The sequence below is a fragment of the Hemiscyllium ocellatum genome, chromosome 17, assembly GCF_020745735.1.
Source record: "Hemiscyllium ocellatum isolate sHemOce1 chromosome 17, sHemOce1.pat.X.cur, whole genome shotgun sequence".
Taxonomy (NCBI): domain Eukaryota; kingdom Metazoa; phylum Chordata; class Chondrichthyes; order Orectolobiformes; family Hemiscylliidae; genus Hemiscyllium; species Hemiscyllium ocellatum.
This window is the reverse complement of record NC_083417.1, coordinates 38,404,097-38,429,298: the sequence shown is the minus strand read 5'-3', so window position 1 is coordinate 38,429,298 and position 25,202 is coordinate 38,404,097. Positions and strand designations below refer to the sequence as shown.

General features: G+C 39.2%; 1 protein-coding gene across 1 annotated transcript in view; it reads left to right on the top strand.

Moving 5' to 3' along the window:
• The window catches only part of LOC132823706 (ninjurin-1-like), a 243,170-nt gene extending 217,968 nt beyond the window's left edge, over positions 1–25,202 (top strand). The window contains exons 2-4 of the mRNA XM_060837685.1: positions 13,177–13,329; positions 14,223–14,323; positions 23,738–25,202. Coding sequence (XP_060693668.1) covers positions 13,177–13,329; positions 14,223–14,323; positions 23,738–23,885 — 402 coding nt within the window. The 3' untranslated portion in view covers positions 23,886–25,202. The remainder of the gene's footprint in view (positions 1–13,176; positions 13,330–14,222; positions 14,324–23,737) is intronic.

Here is a 25,202-nt window from a genome sequence, read left to right as displayed (position 1 = left end):
CTCGACATGGTCCTGTCCCCCTTAGTCCAAGAACTCCCCAACTACATTCGAGACACCACCCACGCCCTTCACCTCCTCCATGATTTTCGCTTCTCCGGTCCCCAACGCCTTACCTTCACCATGGACATCCAGTCCCTGTACACTTCCATCCCCCATCACGAAGGACTCAAAGCCCTCCGCTTCTTCCTTCCCCGCTGTACCAACCAGTACCCTTCCACTGACACCCTCCTACGACTGACTGAACTGGTCCTCACCCTGAACAACTTCTCTTTCCAATCCTCCCACTTCCTCCAAAGCAAAGAAGTAGCCATGGGCACCCGCATGGGCCCCAGCTATGCCTGCCTCTTCGTAGTATATGTGGAACAGTCCATGTTCCACAGCTACACTGGCACCACCCCCCACCTTTTCCTCCACTACATCGATGACTGTATCGGCGCTGCCTCGTGCTCCCACGAGGAGGTTGAACAATTCATCCACTTTACCAACACCTTCCACCCCGACCTCAAATTTACCTGGACCATCTCAGACTCCTCCCTCCCCTTCCTAGACCTTTCCATTTCTATCTCGGGCGACCGAATCAACACGAACATTTACTACAAACGGACCAACTCCCACAGCTATCTGGACTACACCTCCTCCCACCTTGTCCCCTGTAAAAACGCCATCCCATACTCCCAATTCCTTTGTCTCCGCCACATCTGCTCCCAGGAGGACCAGTTCCAATACCGTACAACCTAAATGGCTTCCTTCTTCAAAGATCTCAATTTCCCCCCAGACGTGATCGATGATGCCCTCCACCACATCTCCTCCACTTCCCACTCCTCTGCCTTTGAGCCCCACCCCTCCAATCACCACCAGGACACCACTGGTCCTCACTTATCACCCCACCAACCTCCACATACATCGTATTATCCGTCATCATTTCTGCCACCTCCAAATGGACCCCACCACCAGAGATATATTTCCCTCCCCTCCCCTATTAGCATTCTGAAAAGACCACTCCCTCTGTGACCCCCACGTCAGATCCACACCACCCACCAACCCAACCTCCACTCCCGACACCTTCCCCTGCAACCGCAAGAAATGCAAAACTTGCGCCCACACCTCCTCCCTTACTTACCTCCAAGACCCCAAGGGATCCTTCCATATCCGCCACAAATTCACCTGCACCTCCACACACATCATTTACTGCATCCGCTGCACCCGATGTGGCCTCCTCTATATTGGGGAGACAGGCCGCCTGCTTGCGGAACGTTTCAGGGAACACCTCTGGGACACCAGACCAACCAACCCAACCACCCCGTGGCTCAACACTTCAACTCCCCCTCCCACTCCACCAAGACATGCAGGTCTTTGGACTCCTCCATCGCCAGACCATAGCAACACGACGGCTGGAGGAAGTGCGCCTCATCTTCTGCCTAGGAACTCTCTAACTACAAGGGATGAACCTAGATTTCTCCAGTTTCCTCATTTCCCCTCCTCCCTCCTTGTCTCGGTCAAATCCCTCAAACTCAGCACCGCCTTCCTAACCCGCAATCTTCTTCCTGACCTCTCCGCCCCCACCCCCACTCTGACCTATCACCCTCTCTTTGACCTCCTTCCACCTATCACATCTCCATCGCCCCTCCCCCAGGTCCCTCCCTCCTACCTTTTATCTTAGCCTGCTGGACACACTTTCCTCATTCCTGAAGAAGGACGCATGCCCGAAACGTCGATTCTCCTGCTTTTTGGATGCTGCCAGACCTGCTGCGCTTTTCCAGCAACACATTTTCAGCTACAACATCTCTTATGTCAAGATTTGTTCACCCTGACATTTGATGTAACTAAATTGTTAACTGCAGTTAAGTGTGAAGTGTGCAGAGTAAAATCAGGAAGAACATTTTCATGGCAAGAGCAATAGGAATCTGGGACTGTCTTTACCCAAAACCTGTAACTGTTTGGACCATTTTCAAAACTCAAGAAGATGCTTTGTTCGGTGAGGATATCATGAAAGATGGGTAAATGGGTTTGAGGTATGCAGATTAAACATGATCTAATTTAATAATGCAACAGGTTTAAAGGCTATGCCTTCTACACATGTTTGTGTGTGTCGTGAAAGGATTACAAAGTCATCATGTAAATCCTGGTTTGAAGGCGGGGATCACGTTTGACAAACATTGGTCAACACCTTTGACTGAGCATTTTCAAGTGGAAGCAGTGATTCTTACTGCCTACTCTTTTGTCTATTTCTATCGTAAAAAACATCAAAATCTGTTCTAAGAAAATCTAAAAAAAAATCATCAACCAATTTTGTGCTGACAATCTTCTTTTTACAGGTTCTGCTGATATACTCAGACCAGGCTATGATTCCCATTTATTTCAATGAAAGAAGTACGATTGCAGTTTTAATGGATTTGCTGCTTGTCACCACAGTTTCAGTGCTTATTTTTCTTGATCTGGTCTCATAGAATGCATATTCCCAAAATCAAATCAGGATATTGCCCCGTAAAATTTCAATACTTCTGTTGCAGTCAATGATATTTTATATAGCACTTTTAATGTGGCATTAATTACATCATCAATATTCCTGAATATTATTTCTGGATAGCCTCTAACAGATGTCAGGGTAGTTTTACTTCACCCAATGTCAAAGAGCACTTATGCAGAAAATATGCTGAACAGCTTTCAGACATTTCCCAGGTTCTTTGATCTGTGTAACCAATTGCATTTACGTTGATACAAAAGAAATTGACAAGTAGACAAAAATGCCATTAAGATTCAGAACCAACTGGAACAAATATTGCCAGGCAAACAAAACAAATACAACAACTATTCCTGCTTAATTTTAACCACTGAGCCGCTACGAATGTTCTGTTTGTAAAATTCCCCATTTGACAGGTTAGATTTGGGAAATAGTTTGATGGTAGCACTCTTACTGCTAAATCTGAACTACACCCGTTACAGAATTTGAACACATGATTTAGGTTGACATTTCAGTGCAGTGATGAGAATGTGCTCCATTTTTAATGGGGCTCTCTTAAAGGCATCCCCACTCTCCACATGTCCATACGTGGAGAAGAGCTTGGGGAATTCTTTGAGTATCTTGGTGAAAAAATGTTTCCTTTAAACAACTGGGGTGGCTCAGTGGTAGCACTGCTGCCTCACAGCACCAGGGTCCCAGGTTTGACTCCAGCCTTGGGTGACTGTCTGTGCTGAGTTTGCACATTATCCCTGTTTGCTCTGGTTTCCTCTCACAATCCAAAGACGTACAGGTCAGGTGAATTGGCCATGCTAAATTGCCCATAGTGATAGGTGCATTAGTCAGAGGGAAATGGGACTGGGTGGGTTACTCTTTGGGGGGGTCGGTGTGGACTTGGTGTGGCAAAGAGCCTGTTTCCACACTGTAGAGAATCTAATCTAATCTACAAAAACACGAGTGTGGGGGGATCTGGGAGTCCTTTTGCATTAAAGTTAGCATGTGGGTCAAGCAAGTAGTTAAGATGAAATTCTGGGTGGCACAGTGGTTAGCACTGCTGCCTTACAGCACCAGAGACCCGTGTTCAAATCCCACCTCAGGCAACTGTCTGTGTGGAGTTTGTATATTCTCGCCGTGTCTGCGTGGGTTTCCTCCGTGTGCTCTGGTTTCCTCCTACAGTCTAAAGATGTGCAGGTTAGGTGAATTGGCTATGCTAAATTGCCTGTAGTGGTAGGTGGGGGGGGGGGGTTGCTCTTCGGAGGGTCAGTGTGGACTTGTGGGCTGAAGGGCCTGTTTCCACACTGTAAGTAATCTAATCTCTTGATCCATACAATAAAAATCAGGCTATCTGGGCATTAACGTTACTGCTTTTGTGAAATGTTGCAGTGTCCACCTTGGTTGCCATGTTTACTACATTACAGTGACTGCACTTTTAAATTATTTATCGTGCCCTGAAAATATGAAAGAATAAAGCAAGTTCTTTCTTTGACTATTAGACTATTTTGACATTTTAAAATAAGTGCAAAGCCAAAATGCAAAACATTATACAAATGAGATAGAAGTTCTAGACAACTAAAAAGGTTCAAACAAATAAATCCAAGTGATGGATTATATTTATCCCAGAGTGTTGTGGAAGAATATGAAGACAATTTGTAAGACATTGACAACAAATGCCATGGTAGTCTCTTGTGAGTCTTTGGGCTAGGCTTTAAGAGTAAGTACACATTAGTATTTAGCTGCATGAAACTTAGCACTACAATAGAAAGTGGTTAACTTATCCCAGGAACAATCTTTTATATCTTCTTTAGTATAGGCTTATCTTGTAATGTCATGTACTAGCTGTCTCATTCAACACCTTGCCACAAGTTCTTTGGCTGGTTGTTAAATTCTTTATGCAATTGTTTCAAATAAGTAAAACAGGTTTGCCAGATAGGATTACCACTACCCTGTCTCTTCCTCAGTCTCTGACTTTATAAATTCTTTTGCTCCCAGTGTTTTACTGTCCTTTCTGGTCGAGCAGTGCTTTGAAATGGGAGAATTTGTTTTTCGATAATTTGAAGATAGCTGATGTAGTTGTTGACCTCCTGTTGACATTGATTGCAGCTGATCAGGCTCTTGATATCACTCATTAAGTTCATTGCATTTATTCCTAATGGGTCATGATGCTTTAGTAAGGTAAGATGTCTGCAAATTCAACACACTATTCCTTCTGATCTGTTAATAAGGTACAATCATTGTTAATTTGGAGCATGTTTTGTAACACTACCATTCCTATTGATTTATTTGATCCACACCATTTGACCTTGTTCCTGTCATGGCAATGGACTGGTACAAAACCATCTGGTGTCATTAGCTAGTTATTCATGACATAATTTATGCTCTTTGTGACAGCATTTTTAAAAATCGATGGGGCCCATTTGTGGCATTGACCACTTTGAAACAATAGTAAGGATTTTTTTTCTCATCAGTTGTCCCACTGGTGAAAAATTACTTTGGAGTGCAATGAGATGTTAGTTTAGTGAAGCTGTTATGGAGTTAAAGCTCTCCTTTAGGTGGCTTTTGACTGTGCTCCACATTTAGTTTTGTTATCTCACTGAAGATATCACCGTGAACAAGTGTTGTTTTGGAACTCTAAAATGGTCACAAAGTTCTTGAAAATTTCTTTTGCAAATTGTGGTCCATTATTGGATAACAATAACTAGGACTCCATGAATTGCATTATTCCATGTCGGTATAATCTCTTTACATTGAGAGAGATTGTCGGCCATTAGAAGATAAGAGCCTTCAAACACAAACAGGTCAGTCCCTGCACATTCCCAGGATCTAGTAGGAACGGTAGTAAAAAAAAATCAATGGTTCTCTTCTTTCACGTCTGTTATAAAATGTCCTATCTGTTTCATAATTTGTGGCTATCATATTGAGACCTCAGCTGTGGCTCAACATTTGGTGAAACCCAAGTGTCCTGGATGTCTCTTGTCAAGGAGGGATAACTAGCCTATCATTGAAAAACAGTTTTCAACCATTGTGAAAGATTTCCTATGTTCGAAATAAAGTTTCATAATTCTGCCATCAGATTTCTTTACCGACCAGCCTTCAATACAGTAGCAATGTATGGTGAGACATTAGGACCCTTTTCCTGTTAGCCTTCAATGAGATTAAGCCTTATTTGTATTGCTGGCCATTATATTTGTGTTGCTTGAATCTATGAACTGAGTTTGACCAGCTGATAAAGAATTCGCTGGCAAGTGACTCTCTCAAGGGGATACCTACTGATACCTATAAATGTCCTTAAATATATTTGGTCTTAAATGCAAATCTCATTAGATGAATGTGAAACCATTGTATCTATGATTGTATTCTTGTCATTGCTTTTTTTTATCTTACATGTGAGACGAATATTTTAGGATCAGTCTCTGTAAGAACTATAGGACCAAGTATGCAATCTGGAAGTCTCTCATAGGCCCATGTAACTGAGAGCTTCCTCTTCAACATTATATTTTTTATAATTTCAGGATAATGAACTTGAATTGTTAATAATTCTTGATCATGAAAAAGCTTTGTTGTTTTAAAGAACATTTTTTTACTTATATCTTATTTTCCTTTTCAGAAACATATTTTTTAATTTCTGCAAGTTAATGTTTAAAAAGTCTAATTGTTCCATAATTAGCCTCTTACTTTGGCTCAAAAAATTTTTCAAATTGAAGTACTTTAAATGAAAAATATGCTGTATTTTTAATTTTCCCATGACGGAGGACAAAACTGTAAATTGCCATCATTTTCCCTTCTTTTGACTGGGTTTTACACTCTTTTTAAAAGCATTGAGAATCTGTGCTTTTTGCATCTTTTCTGTGACATTGGTGTCTTTTAATGTTGAAAAGAATGGTATTGTGCTATTTTTGCATCTCCAAGACAATTTATGGTTGTACAACTAATCTTTATTTCAAAAGCATGATTTTTTGTAAATTCTTCTGCCTTTTTCACCTAGCATTCTCAGTTAAATGATCTTCTTAAAGAATTTTCTTTTCAAAGTCTATTTTCCCTCTCTTTTTTTTCCTGACATGGTGAAACGTTTATAACAATACTCATTTACTAAATATATCAATTTAAGCCTTCTTTTAGTTTCTCAGCCTAGAATTCATCCCTTAACGCAAGAATTTTAACTCTTTGTTGAAGAGACAAATATTTTTGCTGAATTGACCAATTTGGCCTGATTTATGATTTGGAGTTTTCTCTTTCTAACTTTGATAAGACTTGGTGTACTCTTCACAGGTTTTTCAGGAGTTTTCACTTTCCAGCTGCTTTGAGCTTTTAATGGCAGGCTTGGTCCTGATATTGCTTCAATACTCTTCTTAGCTATTGGGTAGGGCCTTCACCAATACAGACTGTGCTACTCAGCTGGTGAATATTTAAAGATATACTCACAATTTTCTTACTCGAAATGTTATCTCTTTTCTTCTCCTCAGATGGCTGTGGCGTTTGTAGAAGATCCCAACTACTTACATATTATATGAGACAGTGATGCCCACTTGCTGCCACAATGCCAGCTTTTTTTATTTATTTATTCATGAGATGTGGACATCATTGGCTGGGCCAAAATTTATTCCCCATCCTAAGTTGCCCTTGAGATGGTGCTGATGAGCTATCCTTTTAAACCACTGCAGTCCACTTGGTGTAGGTAGACCCAGAATGCAATTCATGAGGGAATTCTGGGATTTTGGCCTGTCAGCACAGAAAGCTGTGCATATATTTCTAAGTCAAGTGATCTGTTATTATCACATCCAATGGTACTATCAGAAATGCTTTGAATCCTTCTTATTGAATCCTGCCACCAATCTTTCTTATTGGTCTTAGTCTAAGGTACTGATACCAAGTGGAAAGAATGTTGATACAAATTCAGAAAAGAGACACAGTTTTATTGAACAGAATAGTTTTATTGCACCATACTTAATTGTTAATCATTAATTAGATTGCATTTAGTTACATTGCATCTGAATTAATGTGGCATCTACTGAGACCTCAGACTAGATTTAAGAGTAACTATATATTATTTGTTTAGCTACACAGAACTTTGCTCTTAGAACAACAACATTGAAACCTGCTAACTCCATCCAAGTACAATCCTTTTTTAGCCTAATGGGCAAAGCTTATCTTGCAGTGTCACTTCATCCTTTTAGGTACTAAGTCTCTTACAGAGCACAGGCAAATTGAGAGTACTGCATGTAGGGAAGACAAATAAGTTATGCTTTAAATAGCCAAGAATGAGATTGAAAGTAATCTGGAAATCATATCAGAATTAAAACTCTGTGTCCAACCAATGCAGGAAAGAAACAAGAATGTTAATAGAGTATTAAATTTCCAAGCCAAAACATTGAATACAAATCAGAAGGAGTTGTGATCAGACTGTACAATGCTATGAATCATCAGCAGTGTATTAAAGTCTGTTTGCTAGAAACAAAGGAGACAGTCAAGCGCTGAAATTATGGTATATAGACAAAAGCTAGAAGCTTAGTTTTTAGCATTTGGGATCTGTATTTAAAGAAAAGGTGAAAAAGGACTTGAGTTTCTCAACCTGAAAGAAGTGATATCTGAGACATGGTCTTAGATGAGAGGTAATAATTTGGAATATCACTTTAAACTAAATGGCAGGCAGAGAACAAAGGGGAAATAATTGAAAATGGATAAAGTAATCTTGGGAATAGTGTCAGGAGATCTTTCATATGTAGAAAGCTTAACATTTGGAAAGGACATCATTCTTAAGAAACAATTTAACATCACAATATGGATATCTGAAAGAACAATTTAGTCCCCTACCTTCTCCATTACTGGACCAGAAATATATGCACATTCTTCCATTCCAACCGACAAACCAACTCCATCTTGAATTCCTTTACCAAACTAACCTCCACCATACTCGCAAGTCTTGCATTGTAGACCCTAACCATTCACCATATGAAAAGGTATTTCATCATGTCGCAGTGGCTTCATTTACCAATTACCTCAAATCTATTTTGGTCGCACCTGTGGTGAATTTTAACACTTTTTTGAAATCTCTTCTTAACCTTCCCTTCTCCAAACTGAACTTTCCCAACTTCTTTAATCTATCTAAATTACACGGTAATTTCTCATCCTTGAAACATTTTCATAATGTTCTCTGCACCTTATCTAATGCTTCCACAACTTTCCATATGAAGATCATATGCCACTGGAAGTCAAACCAGTGTTTTCTACATGTTACATTACTTCCTTGCTTTTGCACTCTCTAACCATATTGATAAAACAATGGACAGTGAAATTATAATCTTGTTCATTCAGAATGTGAAGTCTGCTATGAAAGAAATTAGCAATTCTGAATGTAAGAGAATCAGGACTGCAGAGCTATAAGCTTTGCAACATTGTAAATAGACACTCAAAACTGCCAGGATGAAATCTTTGTTATCAGGGATACAGCTCTGACTAAATCCATTCAGGCAATGGAAATAAGCAGGATTTGTCACAGGTAAGCAATTATTTGATCTCTTACAATTATTTCATTAGGGCATCCTTCACACAAAGTTCTTGCAATTGGTGTTGCCTGGAAGAAGTGCAGATTATTGGTTAGTTATGCGTACAGCAGGGCTCATGATAGCATCTATATCATGTAAAGTATCAACTCAATTTGCTGCTTAAGAATTTACTGAGTAAGTAACTGTTTTGATATTAAATATACTGTGACAGCTGGGAAACAAATAAACTAAGGATATTTTACTTTGATAAGGACAGTTCCTGAAGTTCTCAAAATGATGTGTGATCCTGGACATAACCTAACAAGTCCTTTCAGAAATGTGACAGAGTGATTTAATCACACCAAAAGGAAGTCATGTGCAGAAATGCTACAGTCACTTGTTAATCTTTCAGCAGTTACTAATTGAGAGAAAAAGATTGACACAAACGTTACAAAAATGAAGAGCAAGTTGAAATGCTGAAAACCTATTCCCCATTTCTAAAAAAAACACTATGTCCTCTTGTTCCTCTTTCCCAGTGCTGATAGCTTTCCAAAAGTATTAATAAGTCTTTAGGACATCCAGATGAAAGACAATGAACACATTGCACAAAGCTTGATCCTAGTTTTGGTACCCAAGAAGAGAGTGGGGTTGCATCATTTGAAACTAAATGTGAAAATTGTTTCTTCTTTAAATATTATGGAGGGTACAGATTTAAGATGGTGGCAATCTAACAGGTCTGCCTTGCTGAGCTCCGCTCCACAATCCAGGCAAAGTGGTGCTTTCACCCTTCCTTAACTAGTCATTATCATAATAAACAGCAGTATAAAGACCCCAGAATTTTTAAATATCACATTTAACATTTAGAGAAGATGACCAAAGGAAAGGGACTGTGTGGATCGCAACATGCAGGGTACTCCTCTCCAGTAACGGGCGCATCCGTGGCCTAAGTGTCAATTCCCGCTGAGACGCCTTTGAACTCTGAGAGAAGATTGAATGAGCACTGGAGTAGTACTGGCCCAGACTGGAGCCAATCTCAGCCATGCTACAAAAGCATGAGCAGGAGATCCAATATCTTGGGCAGCTTGTGGAGGAGGTGGAGCAGTGAACCGCAGTGGTGGCAACTGAGGTGGAATCCTGGATGGGGCAGATTCAGGCCCTTGGGAAACAGGTGCAGGCCTTAATTGAGCAGATTGACAACCTCAAAAATCGAGATTAGAGAAAGAATATCTGCATTATCGGGTTGCCAGAAAAAGAGGAAGATGATCAGCTAGTCAGCTTCCTGAAGAAATGGCTCCTGCAGCTCCTGTGACTCGGAGCCGAGTCGGGTAGGGTGTGAGTGGAGCAGGCTCACTAGGTCACGGTGCGCAGGCCCGGATCAGACCAGCACTCCCACTTGGTCATAGCTCAATTTCAATGTTACAGAGACAAACAAATGGTTATGGAAGCTTTCAGAGCACTGCGGAGAGATCCACAGGCCCTGATCTACAAGGAGTTGAAAATCATGTTTTTGCAAGACTTTTCTGGGGCTGTGATCTGAAAGAGGAAATCTAATAATGAAGTAAAGAAAAGACTGAGAGACTTGAACATTCAATACTCTGTAACGTACCCGGCAATGCTGAGCTTCAGCCATGGAGGGTCCGTGCATAATTTTGATTCAGCAGAGAAGACAAAGGATTTCCTACATTCTATAAAATAGACTGGTTGGGTCAAATACAATGTAGTTGGATCAAATACTATGTGTTACAATAACTAAGTGTTTCCTTTGTTGTCTCTGTTGTTTACTTTGTGTGCCTGGCTTTGCTCCTGTAATGTGTGGCGTTGTTTCTTCTTTCTCTTTCTTGTTATTTTTGCTAATCCTTGGTTTTTTTTCAGTTGGGGTGGTCATTTACTTTATTGACAACAATGTATGGGTAGGATGGATTGGATGCACACTTTTAATTTCCATGTGCATGAGATATATGTTTTCCTTGTTTCTGTTTTGCCTGGGTTTGGAGCACAGCTTCAGTCGGAAGGAGCCAAGGAGATGTTAGTGAGTAGGGCGTGTGCCCCTTGTGGGCAAGGGGGAAAGTCTCCAGTTATTTGTCTTTTGTTTATTTTAGGATTATTTATTATAATTTTTGCTTTGACAGTGTTTGTAGTTGTATTTTTTAGATTTTATGAATCTTTTCTTGTCTTCACTGGGTGCATTATAAGTAAAGTTCTTCCTCTTGAGGAGTCACGGGCCACTTTGGATGGTTATGACAAGTTGTTCATTTAGATGGTACATCTGGAACATAAAGGGGAGTCACTCACCAGTTAAAAGAAAGAAAGTGCTGTTGAATCTCAGAAAGGAGAGGGTTGATATTGCTCTGCTACAAGAAACTCACTTAGATGATAAAGAGCATCTAAAGATACAGCAAGGAGGGCTCAGCTGGGTATTCCTCTCATCTTTTAGTTCCAAAGGCAGAGGAGTGGCTATACTAATACAGAAGAATCTACCATTCCAGTTGATAGACAAAATTAAGGACAAGCATAGATGATTTGTGATCCTCAAAGCTCTAATACATAGAGAGGAGTGTGGCATTTTGAATATCTACTGATCCCTGGCACACTACCTCAAATTTTTAACTGATGCACTTTACAGGCTGATGGCCCTTGGACTGTGCCACATGATTGTAGGGGGAGACTGTCACCATCTTATGGATCCCAAGGTGGATAGGATGCAAAGGGGTCTTTTGGGCATCTCCCCACAATCGAAATGGTTGGTGGATGTTTGGAGATGCCTTCACCCTAAAAGAAGGGATCTTACTTTCTTCTCCAATCTCCACAAGTGCCACACAAGAATCAATATGTTTTTTGCCCTGCTGACATGATTTAGTACTAACCCTTCAGAAATCTGATAACAGCAGATAAGAAGCTGTTCTTGAATTTATTAAGACATGTATACACACTTTTATATCTTCAATCTGATGGAAGTAGGTTGAAGAGAATTTAACTGGGGTGGGAAGGGTCTTTGATTATATTGGTTGCTTTCTCGAGGCAGTGGGAAATATGGATGGAGTCAATGAATGGAATGCTGGTTTGCATGATGGGCTGGCTGTGTTCGTAACTCTCTGTAGTTATCAGTGGACTCAAGGTGTGTACATCTGATGGAATCTTGAGTGGCACAGGATGCACATATATTGTTAAATAAGGTGATAATAGCACTAAAATCATGCCTCATTTATCCCATCTCAAGACTTTCAGTAATCCTGGGTGCAACCTTCAATTATATGGAATGTGTGTCTACTGTTGTTGGTAATCAGAAGGTTCAGCAGAGTTTAATTCACAAATCAAAACCTTAAGATGTAATATTAAATTTTCACTTATTTAGTGGAGGAACAACACATACATGGTTGGAGAGACTGCCTGGTGATTTAAGCTACACATCATATCATAACACCAATTAATATCCACTCCATTTGCCTTTCCTCCCACCTCGAGTAAAAAATGAGGTCTGCAGATGCTGGAGATCACAGCTGCAAATGTGTTGCTGGTCAAAGCACAGCAGGTTAGGCAGCATCCTGAGATGCTGCCTAACCTGCTGTGCTTTGACCAGCAACACATTTGCAGCTTTCCTCCCACCTCCTCAAGTGGTGACTATCCTAGAATAGATCAGGAGATATCACACGTATTATATTTGTCTGACCCAGAAAGTTCATCAAGAGCAGTTCTAAGTTCTTCAGGTGCACAAAAAGTCATGCCCTGGTGTTATATTACACCAGCAAATAAGCTCTAGGGAAACATCTGCTATCCTCAGAATTCATACTGCCTGTCACTTACTGATGTGCTTTTGCTTCTCAATTATCTTCAAAGGCTTTTCACTCAGAGCCTCAAATAGTATTTCCATTTTTGTGATCTATCTTCTGCACATCTACATTCAGCAACCCATAGAAATATTGCCAAACCTTCCATTCTTACACCAGGTTCATAACTCATTAGCCACTTAAGAAGTATCAGTACGTGAGTGTTATAAATGCATCATGATTGGCTGTTCTTTCATTCATGCTAATGAATTGGCACTCACCCAAAGCTACACACTATTACCATCTCATTAGTGGACCATAAACAAAATAGAGGATGAGCTATCTTTCAATAAAATAAGAAATATATTCAAAGGTATGGATTGCATTCCTTTTTTGTTCCTGGTTTATTCAGGAACCAGGTATTCTGTTAAATTCTAGTGTTTTATCTTGTATTTATGGTCTTTTTTTGTTCCAGGTAATAAGGAATATCAACACATATGCCAGAACAAAGACCATTGCTCAGGGCTTTCTGGACATAGCCCTATTTACTGCAAATGCATCACAGATGAAGCACCTCCTGCAACAAGGCCCAGAAATACAGTTTTACTATTTCCTATTTGTTCTATTGGTATGTATGTGAAATGCTCATTGCTATACAATGCAATCAGTGTGAGTTCAAGCCTCACCATTTAGGATTCATTCCAATTGATAGTACAACTACTAAAAACAGTACTTCATTTGCACATATTTGAATTCAACATTACATCATAAGAAACCATATTTGTGACAATACTTTAGATTTTAGTAACCAAATTCATTTTAATTTCAAATCCTTCACAGCAACTTGTTAAAATGAATTCAGTAAAATCTGTCATTTGTAGGATAGACTCAGAAAACTAATTATCAAGCTTCTGCATTACTGTAAAACCAGAAATATTTGACTCATGCTCTTCACAGAAAGGAAATTCCCACCCTGAGCTTTTCAGATCTACACATGACTTCAGTCCTCATGCTGAACATCTAATCCTATCTGGATTGCTAGAAAATTTCATTCTATTACTTTGGCACCAATGAACAGGGAATTAATACATCCAAATCAACATTAACACTCACAAATAAAGTTTTAAATAAATTTAATTTGGTTCTATTTACAAAGACTCAGTTAAAACAACCTGTCAGTGAGCATTCTTAGTAGATTCAGAAGTTTGGAGTCTTAAGGGTGGTTATTCAGTATTTGTTGAAAAACCTCTTAAATGAATTAACTTGTCAAATAAGATAACACATCTCCTCTTAAACTGTTTACTTGTAAGAAATATATGGGCAGAAAAGCAAGATTAACTCTAAACTAAAACAGTTATATATTTTAAATGCAACAAGAATATGTAACAATGATAAGCGCAGGTACATATCAATGATAAATCATTTCATATTTAGAGTAATTCATGTTAAATAATACGTCAGGATTTTGTATATTGCCATATTTATTGATTGTGTCAAATGTTAACATTTGTTGTTTTACAGTGCATCTCTATCATACTTCAGTTGATTGTTGCAGCCCTATTAATTTATAAAGGATCAAAGAACATAGAATGTGATGATCCCGAGCGCAGGCTCAGTGACAGGTATATTTGTTCTTATCATATATACGCAGCTTGGTCTTTGAAGATTTATTTTGTCTTTCATTTGGTAGTTTGTGTATTAAGATTTAACTCAAAGCAGACAAAACAATTCTTGAGTAAGTGTAGGGGCATGGAATAGCTAAACAAGAACATGGGAGTAAAATTGTGTTACAAAAGTGCCATTCTTCCAAAATTGACCTAATGCTAAAGATCATTGAATCTGTTTGCCAAATAATGATCAGAGCAAATCAGTTATCTGCATCTTTCTCACTGGTTTAAGAAAATTCACAATGAAAGTTGGCCCTGCCCACAGAACTAGCCATGCGCACAAAACTAACCATTCTGCAAATCAAATTAATGCATGTGACAACTGTTTGCTAATTGTACCAATCCGTAGGCTTCAAAGAAGACTCATCATGTCAAGTTATATTTTAGACAGGAGATTAATCATAAAGTATTTTTAACCTAAATAATGAAACAACTTAATTTGTAAATCAGCTGGCTTGTTTTTTTTTAAACGTCACTGTCATTTATTTAATATATAGTTACTCACACTAGCCAGTGAATTGGATTTGTTCACAATCTTGTTATTTCAGTGTCAAACTCCTTTTCAGCTGCATTAATAAAACTGAAGCAGGTTACCATGCTGTAGTGAATACTGTACTTCTAATTCAAGAAGAGCAAAAGCAGTGCATTTGAAATAGCTGTCCAATTGCACTGAACTTTACGACAATGTCTTGCTTTGGCTTATGAAAATAATTTTGCATTGAAACTTAAACTGTAATTTTGGAAACCAGTGCAGTTTTGACAAGATTGTCAATTGCACCCAAAGTGAAGACTTGGAATATCATTCTTATTGACAGGGTCAAACATACTCCTAATAGTTCCACTAGCTAAGTGATACAGGAATAACAATAGCTAATGTATCTAAAATGTACAAAATAATGAAAGTTTTCCAGTTTGGAAAGCAAATTGCCAATATTTCATTACAATGCAGATTTTGTAAAAATGAAACAGACTTTCAAATAACAGCATAAATGTGATGCTCATCTGTTTTCAGGTTTCCATAATTAACATTTTGATTCAAAGCAGTGATTTGCTGTGATTTCTGTCAATCATTGTTCAAACGTTTTCTAAAATGGTCATGGTGCTTTCCACTAAATTTTATACAGCAATCGGTAACATTCTCTTAAGCAAAAATCATAATACTTAACAGAAAATGTGATCGTTAGACAAAAAAAGTCAACAAAAAATACCATGATTTAATTCATTTTGTTTTCTTAGTTTGGCACAATGACAGTGTGTAGACAGTTTATCAAATAGGGACTCTTTAATCAAAGACAAACTGAACAAGAAATGTTTGCACTTGCAACCTTACTCATTACTCATAAGCAATCAAATCAGAAGTCTTAAACTTATTTTGATAAGATTTAGTCCATGCTGCATATTCCATTTGTTTTATTTTGCTTCAAAATGCGTGGTACAAGTATAAAAGTTAATACTTCAGAGAGATTGGTGCAAAGAGTGACATTGGTTATTTTGATCTCTCTTCAACATTCAATGACCTCCATTGAGGTCAAAACTGAATTTGTGAAAAAACGCTTACATTGTACAAAGCAGGACAAGACACTACATGCTAGTCAAAAATGACTGCTACCGACCTGGAAGGCAAATGGAAATCTGAAGTGAACTTGCCTAGGCTCAGAAATATTGTATGTAATCACAGTGAAAGACAATCTGGAGTAGGAAAATAATCTTTTTGATTCTGCGGGATAAGGACACCTAGATCAGAAAGAAAACCTATCTGTAAAACAGTGAAAAGCTATATTTAACTGAGGAAGAGTTACGTGTGACAGTAAGCTAAGACTGCCAGGGATGGAGAAAAATGATGAGTGTTGAACAGCATTTTGGTCTTATAAACAATAGGTTATTTTATTGCCTATCTTTTGTCAATGTTTTAACTTTGTTGTCTGTAAGAGTATGGCCGGTTTTAAATGTGCGCTGAAAATGTGTTGCTGGTTAAAGCACAGCAGGTTAGGCAGCATCCAAGGAACAGGAAATTCCACGTTTCGGGCCAGAGCCCTTCATCCTGATGAAGGGCTCTGGCCCGAAACGTCAAATTTCCTGTTCTTTGGATGCTGCCTAACCTGCTGTGCTTTAACCAGCAACACATTTTCAGCTCTGATCTCCAGCATCTGCAGACCTCACCTTTTACTCGATGGTTTTAAATGTACTTTATTGACTATTTAAATGAAAGACCACTGCATCTAGCTGTATAAGGCAATAATTAGGCCATAGCCGTAGTAGTGTGTATAGTTCTAGTCACTCTATTATATAAGGGATGTGATTATACTCGAGAGACAACAGAGGAGATTCACAAGGATGTTGACTAAGGTGGAGCATTTCAGCCATGACATCACTAGACAGGCTGGGTTGTTCACCTAAGAGTAGAGAAGACCATGAAGGGACCCGCATCCACACATGGCAATCAATGCGCTGACATGGATTACATCATTGATTTCTGCTTCCACAAGTCATTGCATACAGAAGAATGAAAGATCAGGGGATCATGGGAGTCTGATGGAGGTGCATAAAATTGAGGGTTATAGCTAGGTAGATAAGAAAAAATATTTCCCTTTAGTAGAGAGATCAATAAACAGCTATTATAGATTTAATGTAAAAGTCATAGATTAGAATGATTTTAAGCAAGAATCCTTTCACTGAGAGGGTAGTATGTGTCTGGAATTTAGTGTCTGAAAGGATGGTTGAGGCTGGGACCATCACAACATTTAAGAAGTCTAGTGATCATTATTCTATATGTTGTAAAATTTTTGTAGAAAAGAATAAGCCTTCCATAAAAAATTAAAGTTTTTAATTGGAGTAAAGCAAGTTTTAATGGTTATGAGACAAGAACTTTCAAAAGTTGATTAGAGTAGGCTATTCACAGGTAAACACACCTGTGATAAGTGAGAGGCTTTCAAAAGTGTAATAACAAAAGTTTAGAGTCATTTTCCTGTGACAGTGAAAGATCAGGGTGGTAGGATTACAGAACAATGGATGAATAAAGATAGAGAGGTTCTAGTCAAGAATAAAAAAGAACATCCATTAGATATAAACAACTAGGTTCAAATGAACAGTATAAAGAGGAAGATCAGGAAGACACAGAAAAAATATGAGGTAGCCTTGACAAATAAGGTTAAGAATAATCCAAAGAGCAGTACATTAAGAGCAAGAAAGCAACTAGAAAGAGAATAGAGCCCCTTAAAGATCAATGTGTTTGTGTTGAACCTCAAGAGATGGAGAGATATTAAAAGAATATTTCACATCAGTTTTAACTGTAGAGAAAGAAATGGAGGCTAAACTGCTCAGAAATAAGTATTGATGCTTTAAAAACAGTTCACATTACAGAAGAGGAAGTGCTGGAAGTCTTAGAAAATATAAAGGTAGTTAAATCTCCAGGATCTGACCTAGTTTCTCCTAGGACTTTTTTGGGAATTTTGGGAAAAAATTGCAGACATCCTTGCAGAAATCATCTATGAAACATCAGGAATTGCTTATGCACAAAACATCGATTCTCCTGCTCCTCTGATGCTGCCTGACCTGCTGTGCTTTTCCAGCACCACACTCTTGACTCTGATCTCCAGCATCTGCAGTTTTCACTTTCTCCTACTTGTAAAACAGTGACCTGGGGACTCAATGCTAGCTTGTTTTCTCTCCACGGATGCTGCCAGACTTACTGTGATCTCCAGCACTTTTAGTTTTCAGTACAGATTCCAGCATATGCAGTAATTTGCTCCAAGAGAGGTTGAGGTGCATACACCTTTGAAGTTTGCATCACATATAGATATGATAGTTAAGAAGGCATTTAGCATGCTTACCTTCATTGCTCAGACTTTGAGTACAAGAGTTCGGACCTTACATTAAGGCCTGTTCTGGAGTACTCTGTCCACTTCTGGTCTCCCTATTATAGGAAGGATATTGGTGGACACTTTAGAGAGGGTGCAGAGAAGGTTTAAGAGGATGTTGCCTGGTATGGAAGGTGCTAGCTATGAAGACAGGTTAAGTAGTTTAGGTTTGTTTTCATTAGAAGAAAGGGGATTGAGAGGAGACCTGACTGAGGTTTACAAAATCATGAAGGGTATAGATAGGGTGGATAGAGATGAGGGTGAGAGGTGGAAAGTTTAAGGGGGATACACTCAGCAAGTACTTCACACAGACGGTTGCCAGCAGAGGTGGTAGAGGCAGGCATGGCAGTTTCATTTAAGATGCATCTGGACAGATGCATGAGGAGGTGGGGAGCAAAGGGATACAGATGCTTAAGAATTGGGTGATACATTTAAACAGTAGATTTGGATCGGCTCAGGCTTGGAGGGCTGAAGGGCCTGTTCCTGGGCTGTACATTTTCTTTGTTCTTTGTTCTTTGTTCTATTACTATGCTGGACAGAGTTCAGAAGAGATTTATCAGGATGTTGCTGGGAATGGAAGGTTTGAGTTATCAGGAGAAGCTGGATAGACTGGGACTTCTTTCACTGGGACATAGGAGGTTGAGAAGTGAGCTTATAGAGGTTTATAAAATCATGAAGGGCATAGATAAGTTAAATGGCAGATGTCTTTTCCCTAGTTGGGAATTTCAAGACTTTGAGGGCATATTTTTAAGGTGAGAATAGAACTCATATAGTGTGGAAACAGACCCTTTGGCCCAACATGTCCACACCAATCCTCTGAAGAGTAACCCACACAGACCCACTCCCCATCCCCTATATTTACCCCTGACCAATGCATCTAACCTTCACATCCCTGAACACTGTAGGCAATCTAGCATGACCAATTCACATAATCTGCTCATCTTTAGATTGTGGGAGAAAAACGGAGCACCTGGAGGGAACCCAAACAGACATGGGGAGAATGTACCAACTCCACACAGACAGTCACCAGAGGCTGAATTCAAACCCGGATCCCTGGCTGCAGTGCTAACCACTGAGTTGCCATACTGTCCCAAAGGAGAATGGTTTAAAAAGGACATGAGAGGCATTTTTTTTTTAATAAAGAGAATGGTTCATGTGTGCAATGAACTTCCAGAAGAAGAGGTGAATGCGGATCCAGTTTACTATGTTTAAAAGATATTTGGAGAGGGTGCCAAGTGCAGGCATGTGGGACTGGTTTAGTTTGGGATTATGATTGGCATGGACTGGTTGAACTGAAGGATCTGTTTCAATGCTGTATGACTCACAGTATTTAGATGATATCTTGAAGTGCTGTAGGATAAAGGCTACTGGCCAAGTATTGGAAAATGAGGTGAGAGTAGAAAGTTTTGTGCTGACAGGCATGAACATGATGGGATAAAAGGCATCTTCTCATACTGTAAAACATTTTGACAATCAAGTATGCAAAGCTAAATGGAATGGCCCCAGTAGTTACAAGGGATTTAGAAGCTGTTAGTGTTAAGGGCGTTGTAGGTGATCCAACTTTATTGCAGATCTTGACACCACACTTTAGGAAGGAATATATTGACCTTGGAGGGAGAACAATGTACTTTTACAAGATTGATATTTGGACTTTAAGGTCTAAGTTAGATGGAGAGATTACACAAATTGGGCCTGTTTTCTCTGAAATTAAAAAGGTTAAGGGGTGATATGATCAAAGTCTTCAAGATATTAACATGAAAAGATAAGGTTGATAAAGGTAAATTATTTCCACCAATTGGGAATTCTGAAACAAGGAATCACAGACTGAGAATTAGGGCCAGGCCATTCAAGTGAGATGTTAGGGAAACTTCTGCACACAAAGTGTGGTAGATGTTTGGAACTCTTCTACAAACAGCAGTGAACATTTGATCAGTTAATTTAAATCTGAGATAGATAATCTTTTGTTAAGCAAAGCATGAAGGGATATGGGCCAAATGCAGGTATATGGAGTTAGGCCACATATCAGCCACGATCACATTGAATGGTGGAACAGGCTTGAGGGACTGAATGGCCTAATACTATTCCAATGTTCCCATGCATGCATTGGCTCCTTTGACAAGAGTCCCTGCATAAAAAACAGCCTAATTTACATGATTAGATGTCTATCAGGTGGGGAATACTCCAGAAAAGGCCATGTTTAGATGTTGTTGAACTGTACCCATAGAAGAGTGAAATGAAGAATGTGGTAGAATAAAATGGGTGAGACATCTGGTGTGATCAGCACAAACTCAGAAAAAAGGTAGAGGTCAGTGGGAAACCAAGAGCTAGGAAGATGATGCGGGGTGGGGGGGGCGGTTGGAGGGTGATAGTGGCAGGATGCTTTCATGCCGACTGGTTGGATTAGCTCCTCCTGGTCTAGAAGTAGTGCACTTACCTGACGGATCCAAGCTTTTCACCTACTTTGATCTATCAACTTTCTCAAGGCACAGGAAACCTGATCAAAGTGAGTTAAACATCAAAATCCTGTTTAAAGGAATGCAATGTCACTTCTTTAAAAGTTTTCAATGATTGTCCTATCTCCTGAGAGTAAATTGATGCAGCCTCTGTTAAATCTGCGCGAGTTCAAAGCGGTTATGTTTCTATTTCAGATTTCTACTATTTTACCTGCCCATCCAACCCAAACCAGCCATTATCTTTCTAAATTTTGCAATAACATTTGACTTTGTTAGGTAGGACAGTTGAGTTGAGCTAGGATAGCTTACAACAACTCCCACTGAAAATTCAGTGACAAATGTGATGCAATACAAATGAGTTCCCAAATTTGAACTCGTAATGTCAGCCTGAGTCAAAAATATTAACTTTTTAGTGTACTTTTTCATTTTATTAATTTTGTAACCTCTATATGCTCTAAGATAAATGTCTTTTGAACAATTATGTTTCTGCATGTTACATACTTATAAGGCCAAAAAATCCTGTCTCTAGATCTTTGGAGACCAGACGTGTGACTGAAGATTCATGTCAATATCCTGATATACAAATCTCCATGAGAATAATTCATAATTTTCAACTTCTGATTAACAATTCTCCTGGCCTCCAAGATGCCATATTGCAAAGCAACAACTGATATATGACCATTAGAAAAGTAGCAATTGCCCCTTTCAATGAATTTCCATTTTCCAGACACCTTCTCCATACAGGCATCATTTATTTTCAGCAGAAGTATCAAATAGAAACATTAAAATAGGATTAGGCCAATGAGCCCATCAAGCCTCTATTCAATGTGATCATGGCTGGTTGAACACTTAATGGCTTTTTTAAATACCCAGTCTTCAAAGCCTTGTATTCACCAGTATTTTTCAAATTGTGCCCCCTGGTTCTAGACTCCCTAATGAGGGAACCATCTTCCTGCTTCTATCCTCTCTATCCATTTAAGTATGTTATATATTTCAATATGATTCACTTGGTTTTTCAAAACTCCAGAGAATATAGTAATGATGGAAAGTGGTGACATATCATGACATCCTTACCATATCATACAACATGCCCATCTATTTTAAGGTGGATTTTTCAGGTATTGGACAAAAATAATGTAAAACTCTGAATTAGTTAGAATGTGAACAATTATAGATCTCTCATATCCTGTCTGCAGTACATCTTGGATACTGGACATTAAAAGGTGCAATATAGTTAATTTTTGAACTAAGTTCAATTATAAACCTTTTCTAAAGGATATTGATGTATATTATCTCAAGAAGAAAATTACTTCCAGCCACCAGCATATTATTTCACACCAGAAGGTTCTTGGATTCCATTCAAATATCAAAGAGAAGCACAGAGAGCGAACAAGGACATTCAATTGATTCAGAGCAGCCCTTTTATATTGCCCAAATCTCAGTAAGACATTTGGTATTAATGTATTCACACAGTAATTATTTTATCATCATGTTGGAATTTTCCTGCAATTTTCAGCGAAGTAGGCAGCCAGCTAAATCTCCTGAATTTTTACTGCTTTGTATTTAGACATGCACATGTTTTAACTGTGGTCTCAGCATAAAGCTACTGTTTCACTCCAGGGTGTTTGTAAAACAATTGCTTTGTTAATGGAGCCTAGAATACAAAATCTTGCGAGTGACTGCACCAGATATCCTTTGAATTGTGTCGGAAATTAAATTATTTACTAAATGAAGCTGATAGAGGTTCTGCCAATTTAAGTTAGATGCAGAGATAGACCTGATTTAATATTTTTAGTGATGCCACTAAACTGTTTTAGAGCCTCAATGCATGAACAAATATAACAGTATGTGCTTAATCACATTAAGTAATGACATTATTTATTGATTTATTTATTGTTGCAACATTACTCTGGTTTTACAGCTTTTGTGGGTTGAGAAAGTTTTAAGTGGACATATATGGGGAAAAATCTCTGTTGTTAATAGTAAAACTAGGGATATATGAAAATATATTCTGCAATTTCACTGAATGACTTACCCTATTGTGCCCTTGCAAACATAGCCTGTTCTCTGCTTATAATTATTATTACCACAGTGTTTAAACCATCTGCCACTAATTGTAGACAATTTCTAATGTTGAATGTAGCAAGAAACTGATGAACAATTAATGTGTGGTTTTCTTGTCCTCTCTCTGATTCTATTCTGCGTATGAGCACAATCCTGTAAGAGGCTTGTCCTTGGATCTCCAAGGATCTTTTGAGCTGGCATTGGTTCATTGACACACAACAGTGCCATGTTTTCTGGTACTGCTTGTCCTCAAATGCAACAAATCAGCACTCCGGAAAATTAGGTGGGAAACAGCCTTCTCTCACTTCTTACCGACATGTCTCAGAAGGGTTTACAGTTGTTCTAAGCATAGACCAAGCTTAAGCCTTGTAAACCCTGAGGTGACATCAAAGGATAGAGGTCCAGTGATAACAGTTTCCACTCTTTTTTAACTGCTCTGTGTCTGTACTGTTAAGCATTCCCGAGCAACATGAGTTAGGAAAACCAATCTTATAATCCCTTAGATACTCTCTCCCTAAAATGCCCCCAAACTTAAAAAAAAACACTATTTCATTCAACAGCAGAGCTGAGTTTTCCAACTATGTATCCCCAGGGCCCCTCTTCGTGAGACTAGTAGTTTTATATTTTTGTTGGTAAAATGGTTTGTACATCCAAAATTTACAGAGATTGGGTTGAGACTGATGGTGGGCACACCTGGTAACAGGTTCCTGAGAGCAAAATTGGAGGCAGTTATCTAAGGCTTCATTGACTAACCTCCATATGACTGGTTGATGGTGGTTGGCATTGGCACAGCCAGTGGGTATATCTGCAACACATGCAAATCTTAAATTTAAATGTTCCAATGCTGGTTCTCATTACAGTCGATCATCACTCAATATTTAAAAATAGCAGATTTGGGCTTAAAGCACCGAGCTGAGTATCAGTGTGAAAAAAGTCATGTCTCCAACAATGACCTTGATGTATTTGATTCCTAGCTCTTTCCTCTTTGTTTTCAGAGTACATCTACTGAATAATATTGTGACCGGTTTGATCCTGGTGATCACAGCTGTCAATGTTTTCATCACTTCATTCTGGTTCAGTCCTCCCCAGGCCACGCTGGAGGACCAACGCCTCAGTCAAGTTGTTACCTGTACCAACTGTTAACCATCCTCTGCGCACACACACAGTAAAACCGGCTGCAGAAAAAAATAAAGTACAACTGATCAAGTAACCGGCTCTAACACCCCGTTCTTTAGTTTGGCATCTTCCCATCGGCAGTGAGCGGATCTCGGTCTCTGGTGGTGATTGAGAAACACACACATACTGACGGTGCTGTCCAGCGCAACGGCAATATCGCTGTTAGTTACTAACACTACACTCTAAAGCAATTAAAAATGTCGACCAAGGGCTGCCATCTCCTTCGGGATAAGAATTCTGCGGGACTTTTGCATTGACTGAAAGCTCTGGGAACATAAAACGATATTCACGTGAACCATCAAACTGAACCACTCTTAAAGGTCACCGTTAAAAGAACGCGGATTCCAACTGCTTTATTCTAAAACTGCACCTTGCGAATTAATTTACCACCGCCCTTGGGAAAGGGTTGATTACAGCGGCAGAAGCCTCTCGAAGTCTTAAATAAAAACCCAGCCTGAAATAAAACCAGAAATAGCTGGAGAAACTCAGCAAACCTGGCAGCTTCTATACAGCGAATGCAGCGTTCAACTTCCCGGGCATTCAACTGATGAAAAGTCACTGGACCCGAAAGCTTGACTCTGCTCACAGATGCCAAACCTGCTGTGTGTCGCCAGCTATTGCTGTCTTTGCATCCCGATTTTTTTGTTTTTTTTTAATAGGGTTGGGGTAGTATGTACTGAGAGATTACATTTGGCAGTAAAGTTCAAGTATTGCAGACTCTGTTTAGTTTGATCCGCTTGTGAATGCATTCGGTTGGCCAGATGTGCGGAGAACATGCGTCCAAAAGGCGAATTTATAGTCCAAACACTATTTATAGTCAAAACAATATTGGAGAGTGAAATTAATTGCTTGCAGATATAACGAATCCGACTCATCAACCTCCCAACACCTTTCCGTTCAACATCTTTGCCCAACAGAAACTCTCTCTCCTCCCACGCTGTCTGACCTGCTGAGTACAGCCGAGCAGTTTCTATTCTGATTTTATTGTCAAGTTTATTGGTTCCTGTGATTTCAATTGGGAGCGCATCTCACGTCAAATTAACCCAAAGTCCTCCCAAACCGCGGCTGCTGGCGGTTTGAAATAAAAGCAGAAAATACTGGAGAAACTCAGCAGGTCGATAGAGAAACCATTAGTATTTCGAGCTTTGGTCGGAATTTCGGAACTGAAGGAGAACTTTGAAGAAAAGTCATGATGAACTCCAAGCATTAAACCTGTTTCTGTCTCTACCTGGCTTTACTGAGTTTCTCCAGCATTTTCTGTCTTTGTTCGTCGAACTGCTGCCA